The sequence below is a fragment of the Beta vulgaris genome, chromosome 7 (assembly GCF_026745355.1).
Source record: "Beta vulgaris subsp. vulgaris cultivar EL10 chromosome 7, EL10.2, whole genome shotgun sequence".
NCBI classification, from domain to species: Eukaryota; Viridiplantae; Streptophyta; class Magnoliopsida; order Caryophyllales; family Amaranthaceae; genus Beta; species Beta vulgaris.
This window is the reverse complement of record NC_079208.1, coordinates 44,541,608-44,563,155: the sequence shown is the minus strand read 5'-3', so window position 1 is coordinate 44,563,155 and position 21,548 is coordinate 44,541,608. Positions and strand designations below refer to the sequence as shown.

At 34.0% G+C, this 21,548-nt stretch overlaps 1 protein-coding gene across 1 annotated transcript; it reads left to right on the top strand.

Annotated features, from left to right (window-relative positions):
* The first annotated feature begins 8,805 nt into the window (after positions 1–8,805).
* LOC104908785 (dimethylnonatriene synthase) lies at positions 8,806–11,296 on the top strand. Its single transcript, XM_010697935.4, has 2 exons — positions 8,806–9,819; positions 10,447–11,296. The coding sequence occupies exons 1-2, from the start codon at positions 8,851–8,853 to the stop codon at positions 11,074–11,076; spliced, it is 1,599 nt and encodes a 532-aa protein (XP_010696237.2). The 5' UTR covers positions 8,806–8,850; the 3' UTR covers positions 11,077–11,296.
* The last annotated feature ends 10,252 nt before the right edge of the window (positions 11,297–21,548 follow it).

The following is a 21,548-nucleotide window of genomic DNA, read 5'->3' as shown; positions in this document are numbered from 1 at the left end:
AAATTAAGTGATTGTTCCTATGTCAATTCCCCCATGTTTGAATCAATTTGAGTGACTTTGTGTGCTAAAAATAATTGTGTTTAATTGCCTAAGACCATTGCAAATTGGAATGTTGCAAACATAAACATGAAGTCAAAGAAATCAAACAACTCACAAATGTCACATAATACTCCCCTTACTGTTCCTAAGGTCAAGAAACATGCATATATGAAGGAATTGATATGTAGCATTAGTTGTTCCTATAGCACAAGTTCCTTAGCATTTATTTTCTTTAAAAATTAAAATTCATAAAAATTCGAAAAATCCGAAAAAAAATCCCAAAAATAAGGGGAACTAGTTTTAATTAAATCTTGGTTCTTTTTATCTTTTCATTTTCTTCCTTTTATTGTCATTTTTATTTTTTTTTGCTTTATTTCTTTCCCGCGTGTCATAATTACTATTACATGCAAAACTTCCTTCTTAATTCATCTAAGAAACCGTGTTCCTCTAAACTCTTCATCTTCAATCACGAAACCTCATCACACCCTTTGATACTCCATAAAAACCTCCAAACCTTCACAAATCATGGCAAAAACTTCAAGAAACTCACCTTTTCCAACACAAAAACAACCGACACTTCAAAAATGGAAATTTCTTCATCTCCAACTAAAACCCTTGAAACCGACATAATTCAAGAAAACCCCATAGAGGAACAGCAATTAGAATCTCCTAGAAGGAGCATGCGAAGAAGAAAATTGATTGGGGAAGACGATGAAGAAGAAACCCCGGAACAATCTCGGGGGAAGAAGAAGAAACTGCACCTGTTCCTTCCAAAGGAACTGTTTCTTCGTCTTCCAAGAAAAGGGTCGAACGAAGTGAATCTAGGTATGTTTTGGGTTTTGCGTCGATTTAGAATGGGCAATAAAATTGAATTTCTAGAATTAACCTCCATTCTAAAGGAACAAGGCATGGAATTCTTGTTTGAATTCGCCTTTAATAATGCTCTTGTTCCTCTAGCTATGGATGAGTTTGTGCAAATTTGTTAATACTAATGGAACTTGCACAACTGAGTTAGAGGAAAGAAAATAAGGTTTAATCAAGCAACTTTAAGCAAAGTATGGGAAGTTCCTTGCAAAGGAACTGATTTGTATTTTAAAAGGAAAGGAACTGTTTCCTTTCCGAATTTTCCTCAAGACAAAATCTTAGAATATTTTGGAGGAACAGCTGGCCAAAACAAACTTAACCATAACCTACTCTCTCCCCTTCACAAAGTACTGTTTAACTTGGTTTGGAGAGCACTCATTCCTCGAACTGAAAAGAGGAATGAAGTGGGTCTCTTGGATATGTGTTACATGTTTTGCTTGGACCACCACATACAAATCAATTTCCCTTCCCTCTTCATTCAACATTAACCCACTGTATTGAGAAAATTGTGTTATTGGTACGGTGCCTTGATAACTTCCTTACTTCATCATTTTGAAGTAAGACTTACGGGTTGGACCACCATAGGGGTCAAACAAGGGAACATCTTGAATGAGAAGACCCTAAATGGACTTGGCTTGTCTGTCCAAGAAGGTGTTCTCATTCAAGGAAGAATGGCTTCCAGTTCCTCAGGAAAAAGAAAACTGCCCAACTGACTTAGAAGATAATGATGTAATCTTGGATAACCCTGTTCCTAAGCCGGAGGAACCGAAACCTAAGAGGCGCAAACACATTGCCACTAAGCCTAAACCCTCTGTTCCTTGAGAGTGAGAAAGAGCACTCGTCGAAAAATTGCTCCTGTTCCTGTTCCTTCCAACGAGGACTCTTGATTAGTCCTTTCGGATAATGAGGAACAGGTACCCTCTACTCTCAAGGAACCTACTCTCCCACCATCTCCCAAACTCTCTGTTCCTTTCACAAAATACCCTCCATTTCACCTTCGTCCTTCTCTGTTCCTTCAGTTTTGAGCAGTTGAAGGATGAAATAAAAGGCCAAATCCTTTTGCTTCCACCTCCACAACTCTTCCACCCACACCACCATTCTTCCTCCCATTTATCACCCTTCACCTTCTGTTTCCATTCCTGGAACAGATGAGCCTTCCACTCAAACCCCTCCAGTTCCTTCACAACATCCCCCATCTGCCTCTAGTTCCAAGGGTAAGGAACAGGAAATCCGGATGATACTAACTGGGTTAATGAAGTCTGCCTTCCTGCACAACATATGATAAAATTTTACAATCATCTTCATTGGACTTTGGATGCCAAAACTGATACTATGATAAGTCTTATGAAGAAATTGAGTGATACCGTGGTTGCGCAGCAAAAGAAGATGGACTCTATGGCTCGTCCTTGGAGGAGCTGAAGGAACAGGTTGCACAACATCATGGGGTGGTGATGAAAAATTGGAGGATGTGGTTGAAGAAGAAGTTGTAGAGGAACACCATTCCCCTTCCCTTTCTTAGTTTCTTTTATTGTTGTTTTGTTGTTCCTGTTTCTTTCATCAAGGAACACAACTTTTGTTTCTTCCTTTTTCTTTTCTTTCTTTGTTTTGTTATGGAACAAGTGCTATATAATCAATGACTTTTGCTATATTGTCTATGTTTCTAAATGTTTGCATAATTTCTTCCTTGGAATGGCTAGTATTATGTGATTGATGTTTGAGCAAGTTTACTCTTTGATTTTCTAACTTAACCACTAATGGTGCTTGCATATTGGTCTTAAGGTGTTAAATCAATTCATCAATTCATGCAGAGTCTATTCTTTTTGAGGATGACAAAGGGGGAAAAGGATTTAAGGAACAAACTGTACATAAACTTAATAAAAAATGAAAATTGAAAAAAATTAAAAATTGGATAAGGTAAATGAAAAATCAAAAATAGGTTAAGGTAAATGAAAAATCAAACTTCAGTTACTACATAATTGTGTTTTATTTTTCATTTTCTTCTTTATGTTTTTATTTTCATTCACTTATATTATTTGTTATTTTCCTTAGTTTGTACCTTTGTTGTCATCATCAAAAAGGGGGAAATTGTTGAACCCTAGTTTTGATAATGACAAAGAAACAAAGGAACAAACTAAGTAGTGAACTAATGAATTATTTAAGTGTATGGTGTTTAAGGTATCAATGCAAGGAACTGGGAGAATACGAAGTCAATGAAGAAGTCAAGAGAGGATTTCAAAGGCTAAGTAAAGAAGTTTCTATGTTGATACTGGAGCAAGCATTGGATCAAGAATAATAGAAGCTAGGCGTTTTATTTTCTAGTTCCAATGTAAAGGAACAAAGAAAGAATGGTAAGGAACTGTGGCAGATATTTGAGAATGAAGCGTTTGTTCCTTTGTAAGGAACAAACTAAGTGGCACTTAGCAAATATGTTAAAGGAACTGATAATAAAGGAACTAGACTTAGGCGTGTATTAGTGTAACGGTTAAAATGATAATGGAGTAAGTCATGCCTAGATTATAGGAAATTAGTTATTTCTAATTTCAAATGATAAAATCAGTTTTAAAAAAGAAAATCTGTTTTGGAAAAAGATTTTATTTTTCGGAAAAATAAGAAAATAAATATCCGGTTGTTAGAAAGATTTTATTTCAAAGATATTATTTTCTTAAAGATTAAAAATCAGTTTAAAGATAAAAAGAGTTTTATAAAAACTGATTTTCGGATAATGCTCAAGGAACTCCTATTATTAGGAGTAATGGCTGCATTTATCCACGATTTATAGTTCATGGGATCATGGGACATGATGTAAAACGTGTTCCTTAGGGGAAGAAACATCATGGGTAAATGGACTAAAACGTGTACTCTAACATTAATCCCACGTTCTTCATGATTAACACTATAAATCCTCAATGATTGTTCTAGTCCTAAATGTGACCTTATAAAGCAAAAAACCGTTGATTCTATTAACTTTCCGTTAGAATCAATGTCTTGGCACACAAAAAAAGGTGCTTCCAGTCATTTTTTGTCAATTTTGACACTTAAGGGCCAATATGACACTCAATTCCGACCAAATTTTAGGCATGAAAACCAATTTAAACTTTAAAATTTGACCTTTAATGACTAAAATGAGCCCCAAAACTTTAACCGAGCAATAGTTGCGGCATGCAAACCTAGACAATTTCAAGCACACAAACCGAGACAAGAATTCTAATGAAAAGCTACCAAAACTAACATTTTTTTTCTATATAAAGGCTCATGTGGGAATCTCTATTATATAGGAGAACTCTTGAGGACTTTGATGTCCACCCGCCTTTTTGACAAAAGCCCTAAATATAAGATGAAACTATAGCACCTACTACTCTACCAGTTTAAAATAGAAAAGGAAAAATCCATCTAACAAATTGCACAGCAATTTCCACTCATCCTTCGACTTTGCATGCATAGCGTACATATAAAGGCTAGTAAAAATGATAATTCAGGATTACCAGTGGTAATAAAAAAACTTAGGGCCACCAATAGAAAATTCGAAAAGTTCGAGGTCTCCATTGAGAAATTCCCAAAAACAAATAAAAAAGAAAGATCTCTCTACTCTTTGCTACTTCATTCTCTTCAGGTTTCTGCTTGCTAATAAGACTCTTCTCTTTTAGATTAAATTTAAGTTGAACTATACTGAATTAAAACTGTGAGAGAAAAGTAATCAAATTGAATTGGAGTGAATTTGTTAAAAGTAAACTAAACTAAACTGAATTTGTCTCAACTGAGCTGAACTGAATTATATTAATTTAGCCCAAAAAGAAGAGAGCCTAAGTGTATTGTACCTTGCATGTAAATTGATATTAACCACCTGTCGAAAACAAAAAAAAAAAAAAAAACAAAACAAAGAATGAATTAGATTTTACTAAGTAAAAAAATTATTATTCAATGGAAATAAGATTTTTGATCAGCATCGTCGTATAACATATAGTAGAATAATGCATCAGTAAGAATCAGTTTAATGAGTAAGAAGTAATTTCAACAAGTAAAAATAAGTTTTAATCAGTGAAAATCAATTATGAGTAAAAATAATCACTTTTCATTGAAATTCAGGTCAAGAGAATTGAACGTCATTATAACTTATTGGAAACCATCAATACTTTGCAAATTTTATGGAAGAATATTTGCAATTTTTTTTTTAATAATAACAAAGAATATCTCCATGCATTCCTCTTTGATCTTACTTGGAATATTAAATTTGAAGAGAGAAACTAGCACATAATCATGTGAAATCTACTTAGAATTGTTTTGACATGGAGTTTCAGAATATTAAATTTTTATAGTTTTTACGATACAAATCTCAAGATATTGTTGCTCATATATGTGCGTTGAAAACTATGCAAAAAGTAAATATGAACAATAATAAGAAACAGAGAGAGTATTGTTAATGAGCATTAAAATATAAGTAAGCATTTATTAACGTTTTTTTAAAAAAAATATTTTGAAAATATTGACGATAAATAAAGCTTACAGATAATTTTTATTGATATGAGACTTTCCAGAGAATATCATACGTGCTTGTTTGGTTGCAAAGTGAATTAAATTCTCAAAGGAATTTACAATTTATGGGAAATTAATTCCTTTATAAAATTCCTAGGAATTACTCTAATTTGTTTGGTAATGATAGGAGAGGTTGTAATTTATAGGAATTTATGTAGGAATTATGAGTGATCAAGGAAAGGGTAGGTAAATAAATTCCTACATTTTGTGGGAATTTCAAATTCTCATTGCCCCCATTTTCCTCACTTCCTATCAATAAAACAACTATCCAAATTTAAAAATCATGAAAATTTCTATTGCCTACATAATTTCCTGACCACATAGATTTATAACTATCTACCAAAATTAAGTAGCAAACTCTACTCTATTTTTTATACAAATTCACCCACGTCTTATAATATAGTACTCCTAGTCCTACTCTATTTTTGATATGATTATATACTTCTATAGTTCCATTAACAATTCACAATAAATTTTAAACTTAGAAAACATACTATATCATATAAAAATTAATTTATACAAAAGATGATGATATCATATACTACCTCTGTTATTTTTTAATAGTTGCACTTACCTTTCATGCCGATACGCTATTTTGAGCCTTTATATCTCTAATTTTGTATTTGTAAAAAAATATAAAAAGTCGATATTTTAAAAGTACATATCAAGACGAATCAAACAAGACCCCACATAACTATATTTTCTCTTAATCATAAATCACAAATGACAGTCAAAGGGAAATTTGTGAATAGTGTCGAAAGTGAAATTGTAACTATTAAAAAAGGGCAGAGGTAGTAAGAATTTACTATTTTCTCCATTTCAAATTGTGGAACTTTTAAAATCACGGGCTCCTGGACCATTTTTTAAGAGGAGAGAGATAAAGAAAGAAAACAAAAGGGTCACATGTGATAGAAGAGAGATAGAGAGAAGTTATTACCCAAAATGAAAGTGTAAATCTAATTTAAAGCTTTCTAAAATAGAAAGTGTCACAACTAAATTGGAACGGATGGAGTATAACAAATAACAACTGACTATATCATATGGTACGTAGTGCACAATAAATTATCGTGTATAGGGTCTATTCAAGTTTATCTACTTCCATCCTAGCATCTTTTGCAATTCCTTGATTTTCCCTTTTTTTTCTTAGGAATAAATGTCAATAATAAGTTAACCTTTGTCCCGTTTGCTAAAAGTAAGTCATCTTTTGATTATTTCTTGAATAAGTCTACCTTTAGTACTTATCAATTTCAAACAAGTTTAATTACAAATAATCTGTCTTTTTTCTTTCTTTTTTTGTAATTTTTAATCTCTTTTTGTTTTCTCGCTCATTCTTTTAAACAGTTACACATAATATATTTAAGCGATTAAATAAGTTAATAATAGGCAAAGATTTGTTAAAAACATATTGGTATTAAAGGTTGACTTATTCAACAATAATCAAAGAGTTGACTTATTTTTAACGGATGACTTAAAGGTTGACTTATTCTTAATAATTTTCCCTTTTTCTTAATCGATCACTTAATTTAGAATAATAGATAAGAAATGACGTACAATATTCCCAGAAGCCCAACATCAATTGGTAGATGGTGGACTCGTGTCTACTATCATAAAACGCGTGAAACTAATGTACATCAACTGGTCTTCAATAAACATGTGAAACTAATGTACATCAACACGTGAAATTTTGCTAACCTTTATCTTTATGTTTCTTAGTTTGCTTGCTTATTGCATATATATCTTTGTTCATTGTATTTTCTTTCTCTGTTCATTAGGTTGAGTGGTTTTTCATCAGATATTTCTTCTTATATTCATCTTTTTTTTCTTGTTCGTTGCTGCTTTAGATGTTCGTGGAGTCTCGTGTGTTGTTCTTTTGTTTTTTTGCTTAGTTTGTTCATTGAGGGTGCTGTTTTGTTCATTGTGTTGAATGGTGCGCAAATAATAGACTCGTGTCTACCATCTAATTTGCGTCGAACACCTCTTAAACGTGAAAATGAGAAAAATTAACATTAAAAAAATGGCACATCAATCAAAATGTATGTTAATGCCTCTAAAAAAAATCAAAATGTTGATGCAATCAACATAGTTAGTAACCCTTCACTTTCAGAGAACACATACATACGTTCAAGGAAGAAAATTCAAAGGTTGTTGCTGCCATTATTTGTATAATAACTCAAATAACATGATATATATAAATAACAAAATGGCATAAGATTCATGACATTATTTGTATAATACATGTCATTCTGGTTGAGATGTACTCCCTCTGTATTTTTTTTATCTTTCTCACTTAGAATCTTGACACTATTCACCATTAGAGAGAATCTTTTAGATTTTTCTCAATATATAAGGAAAAACTAGTCATGTGGGGCCTTGTTTGATACGTCTCACTGAGTACTTTATTAATATTCAATTATTATAATTTTTACTAATATGTAGTGAAAGATATTTAATGTAGAATAACTTGTTGTACCCAACACGCACTAAAAAAAATACATGAAACTTTGCGCATTTAGAGATATTGAACGAACATTTACTCCTTTAAAAAGAAAAAAGGGTGGATTTTTCTATACTATATTCTTTTTGTATGTGTTTTTTCACTTTTTACGTTATATCCTAACCTTTTTGAAATTCCATAAGGACCCTTAAACTTACATTTTGTGATGCAATAATGGACTTGACATCAACTATGCGTAATGAACTTTGCTTAATTTTAGTAATTTAGTGAAACTAATCTAACTTATAAATATTCCTTATAAAAGTTAAAATATGTATAAATTAAATTAGTTTCACTAAATTATAAAAAGCAAGATTAATGATGTCTGCTAAACGCGGGAGACATTGTGTATTAAAATTTTGAAAAGATTGGAGTTGGAGTACAGTGTAGTGACTGAATAATTACGAAACAACAAACGTTTACAATGAAGATATATTTCGTTTTGTTGACTAATATTTCGTGTCCTGCGCATAATTAAAACTATAGTGGCACATCAAAACGTGAATTTCATTTTCTGGCTACGACATATGAGAGAATTTTTTTTGAAGCAGTGTCCCACAGAGGAATCAATTTCTGGCTAGAAGACTCCTGATAAACCAAAGCCACATACTACGTTTTCATGTCCTTTTCCCCTATTTTTTCCATGTTTCTTATGGTTCATGCTTTCTTAACAAGAAGAAAACGATTTCTAGCTATAAGTAACCCATTACATCAAATCATACCCAGTTTTTCAATATTGACCTTGGACTTTCCGACTTTCATAATGGTAACTCTCAATTTTTATATTTCCATTGATAACCCTCAATAATGGTTCTAGTACCAATTTAGTGGCTCAGAGACTCCTATAAAAACAGCGCCACAACCTGCATTTCTTTCGAACTCCAGAGCTAAAAAGCAAAGGAAAAAAAAAAAGAAGAGAAAATATGGAGAATAATTCCATTGCTTGTTGCTGGCAAATTATTCTGCTAGTAATATTAGCTATAACTCTGATTCCAGCACAAATTAGTGCAAGAAAGAGTAAAAAAACCAAGCAAAACTTCAAGCAACTTCCACAACCAAAAGGGGCATTACCCTTCATAGGGCACTTACATCTTCTAGGTGGCAAAAGAACCATAGCCCGAACACTCGGAGCTATGGCTGACGAGTGCGGGCCTAGCTTCGGGCTCCGCCTCGGCCAACAGCAAGCCGTAGTCCTGAACTCGAAGGAGGTGGTTCAAGATTGCTTCGTAAAAAACGATGCAGTCACTGCAACAAGGCCTACGATGGCTGTGAGTAAGTACTTCGCTTACAACTATGCTTGTTTTGCTATCTCTCCTCATGGCAAATACTGGCGTGATATCAGAAAGATATCAACCGTTGAGCTTTTATCAACAAAAAGGCTTGAAAAAATGAAGCATGTTCGCGCTTCAGAGGTGAACTCCTGCATTAAAAATCTGTTTAGAAAATGCACAACACTAAATAACAGCAGTCTCCAAACTGGTAAAATTTCGTTATGTAAGTGGTTTGAGTACACTAGTTTTAATATTGTTATTAGTATGATAGTTGGGAAGACATTTTCTCCTGAATTATACGACGAAAATGGTACATTTGCTTCGCGATTTAAGAACTTAATTGGCAAAGCTACATATGTTGCTGGGGTTGCTGTGCCTTCGGATTTCATACCATATATTGAATGGATGGATGTGATGGGGTATATTAGGGATATGAAGGATATTCATAAGGAGATAGACATGATTATTGGGCATTGGCTTGATGAGCATATTCTAAGAAGGAAAGAACATGAAGGTAGCTTTGAAGATGGTGATTTCATGGATGTAATGCTATCAAATCTTGTGGAAGGCTGTGATATGTCTGGCTATACTAGGGAGACTGTCATCAAAGCAACAGCTCTGGTATTTTCTAATCCATGACCGACATTCCCTCACTCTCAATTTAGTTTATACCATTTGACTTTTATACTTTTCAAGACATATCTAACCATTTGCTTTTCTCTTTTGGTGTAGACATCTGACTTTCTGTGTTTCTTAAATATATTACAAAACAATTATAAAAAAAGTAACATTTTGAAAATATTAAATATACATCGAGATTAACCCATTAACCATTAAAATTATGGCGTATGTCTTCATAAATAATAATTAATGATGGTCAAAATTGATATTCAAATAGAGTAAAAAAATATAATCAATATAATATATTAAAAGGCGTGCGAAGACAAGAAACTGTGCCACAACCACTAGGCTAAGTTATATTTAGTGTTATTATTATAAAGTATTATATTAATAAATGAATTTTTTTTTCTTACTCGAGGCGTAGCCCGGGCCTAATAACTAGTGCATTTATTAAAAATAGTGGAAGTATTAGTATAGGGTAGACCCCATATGGTTAGAAGAAAATTAAAGTTATTTCGTTTGATGAGATTAGGTTATCACTCAATGATGATGGATTTATATACTAGCAAATAATTGCCCTCTTTAAGCATTGAGTTCATGATCCTTTCTTTTTCTTTAATTTTGCAGATACTACTCTTAACGGGTTCGGAAAGCACCTCTATCACACTAACATGGGCCATCTCACTACTATTAAACCACCCCAAGGCCCTAAAAGCAGCCCAAGAAGAATTGGACCAACAAGTTGGGAAACAAAGATGGGTAAATGAATCAGACATCGCAAACCTACCATATCTCCAAGCCATTATAAAAGAAACGCTTCGTTTGTACCCACCAAGCCCATTAGCAGGCCCACGAGAGGCCTTGGAAGACTGCCACATAGACAACCACTTCATTCGTAAGGGGACTCGCATAATTGTCAACATATGGAAGGTACATCGAGACCCACGGGTGTGGGCCGGACCGGATGAGTTTCGGCCCGAAAGATTTCTTAATGAGCATGGGAGTATTGATTTTAGAGGGCAAAGTTTTGAGTACATCCCTTTTTCTTTGGGGAGAAGGGCTTGTCCTGGGATGAATTTTGGGCTGCAAGTAGTTCAGTTGATGTTGGGTCAATTGATCCAAGGATTTGATATGTGGACGGAAGATGGTGGGCCAGTTGATATGTCTGAAGGATTGGGCCTAGCTATGCCTAGGGCAACTCCATTAAATGCCATCCTTGCGGCCCGTTTGCCTGTAGAATTGTATGATGACTTGTAAATTCGTAGTTTAATGAACTGCAAAGGTTCTGATAGCATTTGTCACCCACCAAAGACACTACACTATCTTCTACTTCATATTGTAGCAACTATTGGTCTCCTTAGTTCTTATTGTGATGTTCACATAGGTAGATGAGGGTATGCAAGGAGAACACCTTTGTTTTCCGACCTTAATAAATTTCCCAATGATTAATCTTTAAACTTCAAATTTCCATATTTAATAGCCAACCTTCCATCTTTATTTTTTACAAATTTGAGAGCCTAATTTTCATATTAGAACAGTGGTCTAAAAATCTTCAAGACGACCTTTGGTGCTGTTTTTAGAAAAAACTATTATAACAACTTTGAAATTTTAATCAATGAAAAATAAGTATGACGAGTAACAATAATCTCCATTTCAACAAAATCCAGGTCAAGAGAGCATAAGAATATTATAAACCTATTAATGATTTGCAAATTTTTGATAAAAAAAAATATTACTCCCACCTTCCTATTTGATGTTCTTACTTGTAATATCAATTTTGATGAGAAAGAAACTTTGAATATGAGTTTTGATTGATATATATGCAACAACACATTATAATCATGTTGGATCTAGTTAAATCGTTTCGACATGTAGTTTCATAATTTAAAATTTTTATAATTTTTTAGGATGCACATCTCAAGAGTCAAGATATTGCTACTGATATGTGTGCATTGAAAACAGTGCAAAAAACAAACAGGAATAATAACGAGGAATTGAGGGAGTATTATAAATACACATAAAAAATAACATTATCATTCAAATCATTAATAAACATTAAAATATAAGTTTTAAATCTATTATATAAGCATTTAGTCATATAAATTTTAAAAATAATCAAAGCTTATTGAAGATTTTTATTGACACGAAACTTTCCAAAGAATATCGTACATACTTCGATTGTGTGCATTTGCCAATACATTTTTTTTATTTATATAATTGAATATTGATAAAATATTCATTGATATGAACAAAACAAGACCCCACATGACTATAATTAATTTTTCTTATAAATTAAGAAAAGTTTGAAAGATTCTATGCACTTGTGAATAGTGTTAAGGTTACTAGTGAGAAAATTAGATATACAGAGGGAGTATGTCTTACTCTATTTTTGAGATACAAATGTTATCATATACGTAGGTGTACCGTGAGCATGGTACACCCAAGGCTATTTTTTTTTGCTCATTGCTCATTTGAAACAATCTAATAAATGAGTAAATTCTATTAAAAAGAAGAGTTTCAAATGAGCAAAATGAACAAAAATTAGTTTTGGGTGTACCAGGCATATGGTACACCCGGTGCATGATGAATGAACTTTTGTTAATATGGTTAACTACTTCCATTAACAAGTATTCCCTCTGTTTTTTTATCCTTCTCACCATGAGCCTCTTTGAACTTAAAATTATTTCATTACATATTACTCCCTCCATCCCAGAATACTCTTTACACTTTTTTTATCCCATAATACTCTTTATACTTCTATTTGGGATATGACCCACTATTATTTTAATCATTCTACCTTTTAAATATTGGCCCACACACTCTCTCTCCTCCAAATAAAATAATACTACTCTTATTACCTACCAACTCTAACCATGGTCCCACATTCTCTCTCGTTAAAATGAAATAATACTAATTTTCCTAACTACTCACTCCTATCACTCTTCAAAATTTCAAAAACTTTAACAGAAAAAATAAACTCAACCCTTCTCAGATTCTGGTGGAGTTCATCTTCGGATAGGAAACCTATATACTGGAGGAAAAGATCATTACTCGAATTGCATAAAATAGATGGTGGTTTAGGCCTGAGGAATTTGGAACAAGCCAACAACTCTCTGCCAGTGAAATAAGCGTAGAGGATTCACAACGCAAAAAATTCGATCCTTCATCTTCTTTACTTTGCTAAGTATAAGAATGACCCTCTCTCATTGGGAGTTAGAGGAAAAATTCCTTCTTCCGCTTCTTATGCCTTTCGAAGCATGTGCAAAGCTACTGAAGGAGCAAAAGAGCATATTAAACATCATATAGGGGATGGGAAATCCACAAGAATTCATCAAGATTGGTGGATAGGGGAAGATAAAATCACCCCTCCAGTTGCCGCGATGTCGATTTCTACCAATGCCAATGTCTCAAAACTAATCGTCGATGGTAAATGGAACGCATACCTCATCTAGAAAAACTTTTCCAGGGAAGAAGCAAGAAGCATTCTCTCATTCTGCCTACCAAAGCCAGGCATTCAAGACTCCTTCACCTGGACCCCAAATTCGAAAGGTATTTACTCAGCAAAATCGGGATACTGGACGACAATCAAAAATATCAACCCCTCCACAACCACTCAAACCCCTGAGAAGTTCTACAAAATGCTGTGGAAAATGAACATTTTCCCAAAATGGAAAATTTTCCTATGAAAAATTGTAAACAAAGCTATTCCTAGCAAAAAACCTTACCAAAAGAAAAATCATGGTGGATACAGAATGTCATTTCTGTAACACTAGCTTCGAATCAATGGAGCATCTCTTTCGAGATTGTAGTTTCTCCACTAAAATCTGGAAAACTACCTTGCGAATATCCCCAACAAGCAACCATTCAATACCACTAGATGATTGGATAAAAAAATTCCTCAATCTTCTATGGGAAAGGGATCACCATCAGGATCCTAATGTCACAGGCAGCGGGGCAGACATTTTTGTTGCCACGTTATGGGCAATATGGTTACACAGGAATGAAATCATCTTCAGGGATACTCATATATCTCCAATTCATATCATGAATATACATTCAGAACTGATGAGAAGGCTGGCTAGATTCCAGACCAGTCAAAAAAAGAAATAAGTCCTCATAAAAACCCAGAATTCACTTCATGGAGAAAGGGAAAATATCAGGAGATAGGATCACATGTGTCCAAATTGATGGAGCGTGGAAAAAGGACAAAGACAACAAAAGTTGGGTAGCAGCTATAGCATGGTCTGAGGAAGGCCACACGAACAAATTCGAAGCTTTCAAGGTCCTAGCCTCCTCCGTTCTCCAAACGGAAGCCCAAGCTCTACATTATTGTCTCAAAAGCTGGCAAGGGAAGACGAAAGCCATCGCAATAAAATCAGAATGTAGAGAACTGATCACATCAGTCAACATGGAGAATCAAGCATATGTAGCAGTTTGCAACACCATAAGCAAAATCAAAGACATAGCTTCGTATTTTGATTTTATTTGTCGTACTAACGTTAAGAGGATAGAAGTCTCTAAAGCCCACCTTTTGGCCACAAAAGCCAGAAAGGAAGCTTAGATACTTGTAACTAGTTGTCAAAAAAAAAAAACTCCTATCACATCTACTTTTCAATAAAATAACAATTGATAAAACAAATAATAACTTATCATCTAAAATTACGTGCCTTGATAAGTGTCAAGAGTATTCTAGGATGGGGGAATTAGTAAAAATTATAATGATTGAATATTAGTAAAGTACTAATTGAGAAAAATCAAACAAGACCGGGCCCAACAATATATTTTTTCTTATAAATTGCAAAAACTTGAGAAGATTATTTATATGTATGAATCATGTTAAGATTTCAAGTGAGAAAGATAAAAAAAACAGAGTGAGTAATAATTAAATACAAATTTTAGAAACTAATAGTAGCCCATATATGATTTTCAATGAACAAAGTCTTTGAATTTGATCAACAATTTGTTAAATTATTGAATAATTTGATATGTGTAAACATAAATCTCACTAAGAATATCAAACTGAAAAAATGAGAAAGAGAAAAGAAAGAAGAAAAAGCCCTCAATTCAAAAATTGCCCAATTTTAGCGCATTCTTCTACCATCAAGGATGTCGGATTGTTCTTAGTTATTTTTATCAAATTTTCATTATCAATTATAGTGGCGATTCTCATAGTTCATTTCTCAAATATTTCCTCACTTTAATCCAGAAAATTTCCCCAAATTGATATTGAGAGTTTCTCGAAAAAAATTATCATTTTATGAGAATAATTCTCATCCTCTCTTTATACTGGTGTGCATCTAAGTCTTTCGGTTTCCTCTTCCTTTTTAGGATTTCAAGTTCAATATTTTGATTGGATTAAAGGATTCATATTTCTTCCATTCAAATTGAAAGTTCGTTTAATCACTAGTGGAAAAAACCTTAGATGTGGTTATTTAAAATTGCATCCGAAAATGGACATTAAAAATGGAAGGAAAAGTTGGGAGTACAAGCTGATGCGGTCCTCTTGTGGACCGCATCAGATTAATAAACCGATGCGGTTGGTGGACCGCATCAGAAAAACGATTATTTTCAGCTCAAAAAAATCCCGCGTTAGATTATTAGCCCAATTCCCTCATGGCCCAGTTTCCCTAGCTAGCCCTAATAAATCACACTCCCCTCCCTCAAATTCATTACCCGTAAAAATTCCCAACGCTCTCCTCCCTCCTCCTCCTCCGTTCTCCGTCCTCCCTCCTCCCTCCTCCGTCCGCCCTCCTAAAATTCATTCTGGTTCAGCAGAAGAAATAAGAAAGGAAACAGAAGAAAGTAAAAAAAAAACAGAGAATGAAAGAAGAAATAGAACATATCATTCCTCCCATTCTTCGACGCCTTCATCTCCTCCTTCACCGCCATTCTCCTTCCTCCACATCATATTCACCAATCACAACTTACCTGGAACTTGCGACCAATCACGGCACAGCCGCAATTTAGCGCCGCAAAAATAATCAAGAAGAAGTCGATTTCTAGGGTGAAACTTGGAGCCCGTTTCTCTTGTTTGATTGGTCCGAGAATCAAAATTTGGGCGGAAATACTATGCAAGAGATTCCACAAAAATTTGAGAGAGAAATAGAGAGAGTTAGAGTGAAGTTTCGAAGCTACATTAGGGTGCTCGAGTTCGATGAAGAAAATGACCTTTGGTTGGAGTCCTAGCATACAACCGGGGAGGGTGAAGTTCAAGCTCGGGCGTAGGTGTGAAATCCGTAATTCGAAGGTGAATTTCCACGCAAATACATAAGTTCTTCTCTCTTCCTCTTGTACTTTCAAAATAGTTTTAAAATTTCCCGATTATACATTTGGATTTCTAATTTGTTTGAAGATTGTATTATTTGAGTTATGTTTGGATTGAGATGTTGAATTACTAGTTGAATTGAAGAGTGTTTACTGTTAGATACTCAAGTTATATTTGATTGTAATGTTCATATTTCAATTTTATGCTTAATTTGCTATCTTATTAGGTGTAAAGTTGAGATTTTTGCTAGTTATGTGCATGATTTAGCCTAGTCTAAATTGTATAACAAGTGGTAACTAGTTTAATTTAGGCTTGCAAAGATGGTTTTAAGTTCAAACTACAATATAACTTGGACTAGTTCTTTTAAACATAAAGATATGATGTACTTCTAGTTCTATAATACTTCTAGTTTAATTATCGGAAGTTGAGAAATACTTGTGGCGATTAGGTTAGTTTAGAATCGATATTCGCCCTAGTTCAATGTTGATTAAACGTATGGAAGTATAGGGGAGTTTGGTTACTTGAATTTCTACAATTAATCTATCTAATCAATCTTGGATTCATGAAATTGGAAGTATAATCAAGGTTAGGAATTTATAAATCTAAAAGAATTATGATCTTAAAATGGAATTACTTGTCATCACTTGTAAATAGTAGGTTAGACTTATCTTTAGTAGTTTTTAAATTCATACAAACATCTTGTAAACCCCACTTCCCCCAAAAAAATAATGTGAATATGTATATACTAGTAAATAACATGTATATAATATTTAAATACTCTTAATTAGTTGAACTTGGATTTTAGGAATGTATAAAGCCTCTCCGTGGGATCGACGATCCTTATATATCGTTGTACTAAACTTAAATAATACTAATATGGATGAAATAAGGTTTTAATTTGTACGCACAACGACACGTACCAATATCCAGAGGTTGAAGGGTATTCTAATTGCTGAGTTTGAAATGAATGATTTGGGTGCTGCGAAAAAGAATTTGGGGATGGAGATTTATAGGGAAAGAGATTAGAGAAAGCTTTTCTTGTCACAGAAAGGTTACCTTCAGAAGATTTTGTCAAGGTTTGGCATATCAACAACTAAGCCTATATACACTCCATGTGCATCCAATAATAATTTGTCTGTTGCTTTTGCACCCAAGTCTGTTGAGGAGAAGGAGTACATGAGTCGAGTTCCTTATGCTAGTGCAGTAGGGAGCTTGATGTATGCTATAGTTTGCACTAGGCCGGATCTTGCACATGCACTCAGTGTTGTTACTGGTCAAGAGGATTTCTCGCCACCTTAGAGGTACGTCTGATGTTGGTCGTCTTATTTATGGGAATGATACTCTGTGTTAAGTTACTGGTCATTCTGATTATGCTGGAGATGTTGACAGTAGAAGGTCTATGACTAGTTATGCATTTATTCTTAGTGGTTCTATTGTTAGTTGGAAGACAACTTTGCAGGCTACAATTACTTTGTCTACTACTGAAGCAGAGTACATGGCGTTGACAGAAGCTGCTAAAGAGGGGATATGGTTAAAATGGCTAGTTAGTGATCTTCGTTTACATCACGATCAGACCATTATGTATTGTGACAGTTTGAGTGCAATATGTTTAGCCAAGAATCAAGTCCATCATGAGAGGAATAAGCACATTGTTGTGAGATATTATTTTATGAGGAGTGAGACAAGGGTTATGGTGAAGAAGGTAGGTACAACTGATAATCCTGCTGATATGTTCACCAAGCCGATTTCGCATAGTAACTTTCAACATTGTTTGGACTTGCTCAATGTTCGTGATTGTTAGTTGCCCTTATGGGGTAAGTCTGGGGTCCTTAGGGGCTAATATGGTGTCCTTAAGCGACAAATCTGGTCTGGTTGTCTTTCGAGGCAAAACTGTGTGCAGGGAGAATTTCGGCGTTGTGATTAATGCATATGTTATCTGGTGTTCTGGTTTATTGTGAGAGGATTCAAGTCAAGGTGGAAATTTGTAGGAAATATATGCCTTCAATCTGTTCGACGGAATGTTCGCGGGATCGCCCGATGGGGCACGACTCGAAGATGTCCAGCAGGCTACTTTGCAGGGTACTGGATGGCGTCGGGCGTAGTAGCGAATAACGACGGGGCAAAGGTCGCCCAATCGGACCCGCGAGCAAGTCTAGGTTTGGGAAATAGGTCGCTCGATCGGGCTGTGGGCCGTTTTCACGCAAAAACGTGTTTTCCAATACGGGGTATAAATAGGTTTTAAGCCTAGTTTCTTTATACCACGAATTAAGTCTTAATTACTCTTTAATCCGATATTTCTCTTCATCAATAAAACTATTTTCTCCCTGCCCTAGACGTAGCCAACACACTGTTGGTGAACCACATTAAATCTGTGTGTTTTTCTTTGTTTTGCATTCGATTATTTGTTATTTCTCATATCTGTCATAACGAGTATTGATTTTAAAGGACAAAGTTTTAAGTGCATCCCTTTTTCTTTGGGAAGGAGAGCTTGTCTTGGGTTGAATTTTGGACTACAAGTAATTCAGCTGATATTGGGTCGATTGGTCCAAGGATTTGATATGTGGACCGAGTATGGTGGGGCATGTTGATATGTCTGAAGGGTTGGGCCTGTTTATTTCCAAGGCAACTCCACAAAAAGCCATCCTTGCGTCCTTTTTGATGTGGAGTTTTATGATGCCTTGTAAATTCGCAGTTCCCTGGAAATGTTGTAATAGCAATTTGTTACCTATCAAAGACATTACTATCACATAATATTGTAGCATATACACTTCTCCTTACCGTGCTATTTTATTTGTTATAAATACACACACAACACACATCTATATATGAATATTTTCTGGATTGGTAAGATAAATATCTCTACGGATCGAAACATCACATAGGTCAATCTGGTCCGAATTAAAGGTCTAGACACTCTGAGAGAATGGGGATGATAGGGGAAATCCCTATCCTCAAATTACCCCTTGTGGGAATTAAAATCCAACATCAAGGATTCCCAACCACTAGGCCAAGTATATACTTACACTGTTTCGTTAATTTTTACTTGCAATTGTTTGACTTTCACGCTTGCCTATGCATAACTTAAACAATTAATATCTTTAATTACCGATTATTAAAAATTATGAAAATAAGATATTCGAAAAATATACATTAAGATGAATCTAACAAGATCCTGCATGAATATGTTTCTCCTTACCTAAAAATCACCAAAGATAAACTATGTAGAGTTGGTGAGTAGTGTAAAAGTCAAACTCTTACAAGTAAAAAGAAATAGGGGAAGTATATGTATATATACATGCATACTCCCTCTTTTTATTTGAAGATCTACTCGGTTAATCTGGACACACACTTTAAGGCAAATTGGATAAAGAGCATAAAAAGTGAATCCACTTAGTTTCTTTATCTTTTTTAGTGAGAAGATATAATAGAGAGTGTGGATTTATTATATATAAAGGAAGATAGAGAGTATAGAAGAGATAGAATGTGGGCCAAGGATGATTAAATTATTGTATATCTTTTGTCAAATGACAAATAAAGCATAGCGAGTAGATCTTAGGAACATATGGAAAAGGAAGGCTAGTAGATTTTCGAAAAACGGAGGGAGTATACTATATATCTCAAAAAAATATTGTCATGTGAAATCTTGTTATATGTCTTGCTAAAATTTGTTGTTACCATCTACCATGATTTACACTTAAGAATTAACATAGCCATGTTTTTTTTTTTAATCAAAAAATATAGTTGTGCGAGATCTTGTTATATGTTTTAATATAAAATTTTAAAATATTAACAAAATTATATCGGTTTTTAATCACCATTTTGGCTAGATACATACCAAGTATCAACAAAATTTTGTATTAGTGCTAAACGTTGATGACAAAAAATTTAGCACTAACAAAATATCAACAAAATTTTCAAATTTTTTACACCATGGCTAAATTTTCAAAATAGCAACAAAATTTTTATTAGTGCTAAATATCAACAAAATATGTATTAGATTCAAACTTAACGGATAAGATCTAATATAGAAACATATACAGGATCAAGTCTTTATGAAAATAAATTTTTATATGTGATAGTAATATAGACGAATTTAATAAGATTTCATATGGTTATATTTTCAACCAAGTATAAATTACACATGATGATCAAATTGAAATTTGTGAGTAGTGCAAATATCAATGTGTAACAATTTCTTAAAACAATAGAGATAGTAATATCTTGATTCGAAGGATTATGTTTTTCTATATTGGATTATTATTTAATCTTTCTCACATCCTTATATAAAATTAAACTCACTAAACTTCATTTTATGATTGGGTTCAGGTAAGAATTCTACCTATATGAGCTAGGAAGTAAGAATACATACCACTAGTGGAAAAATAAGGAAGGGCTGCGCTAAAAAAGGCCCTTAGGGCTGCGCTTTTTGACAGCAACCCTTTCAATAGCAGCCCTTCACTTTTTAAGTAGGGCTGCGCTTTTTAGGTAAAATCGCAACCCTTCCTACCAAAAAAAAAAAAAATTTTTTTTTACATTTTTTTACTCATATATTAATCTCACATTTTCTGAATTTTAACATTTGCGTTAAACTTTAAAGTAAACCATCCAATTCCAAAAGGGAAGTAGGAAATATGGTCAGGAAAACTAAAACTAAAACAGGAATCAAAAAATGTTATCACATAGAGAATTCTACAATGCAACTAAACACAAAACAAAACAAAAAAAAGAAGGAAACGAAAATGAAAAAAACGGAACAAAAACTAATATACAGAAGAGAAGAAATTATAGATCTGAAAATACAAGAACATTAATCAAAACAAAGATTGAGAAATTATAGATCTGAAAATGCAAGAACATTAATCAAAACCTGCCTCCAAACATTGACCTAATAATGTTTAAATACGTAAAACAAAACCCTAATACATAATTAAGGAAATAATAAAATTCAGAAATACTTAAAATGTCTATTTCGAGCCTTAAACGAACTCGGATGGCTTAAAAAGCCTATACATCACAGCGTAGCAATGGGTTTGACTCGTTGGCCCGTTCCGCTTCCGAAAAGGTATCTCAATAGGCAATCGGACTCCGTCGGCATGATTAGTGCAAATCATTTCAGGCTTTTTGTCGTGTTTCTGGGAGTTTTTGAGAGAGAAGAGAGAAGGAGGAAATGGAGGAGGGACGTTAGAGAGGAGAGAGGAGAGAGAAGGAGGAAAAGGGAGGAGGGACGAGAGAGAAGGAGGAAAAATATATTTGAAGCCCGCGAATTTTTTATTTCAAATTTTTTAAGAAGGGCTGCGCTTTTCTTCAAAGCGCAGCCCTACATAATAGAAGGGCTGCGCCTTTGAAGAAAAGCGCAACCCTTCACTTAGTAGGGCTGCGCTTTTGAAGAAAAGCACAGCCCTTCACTAGTAGGGCTGCATTTATAGAAAAAACGCAGCCCTTCCTTTTTTCCCCCTAGTGTACT

What these genes read in the sequence shown, in the direction of transcription:
- LOC104908785 (XM_010697935.4), top strand. Translation starts at nt 8,851, where the DNA reads ATGGAGAATAATTCCATTGCTTGTTGCTGGCAAATTATTCTGCTAGTA. An exon ending in TCATCAAAGCAACAGCTCTG is followed by an intron (nt 9,820 to 10,446) that starts GTATTTTCTAAT and finishes TTAATTTTGCAG; the next exon opens with ATACTACTCTTAACGGGTTC.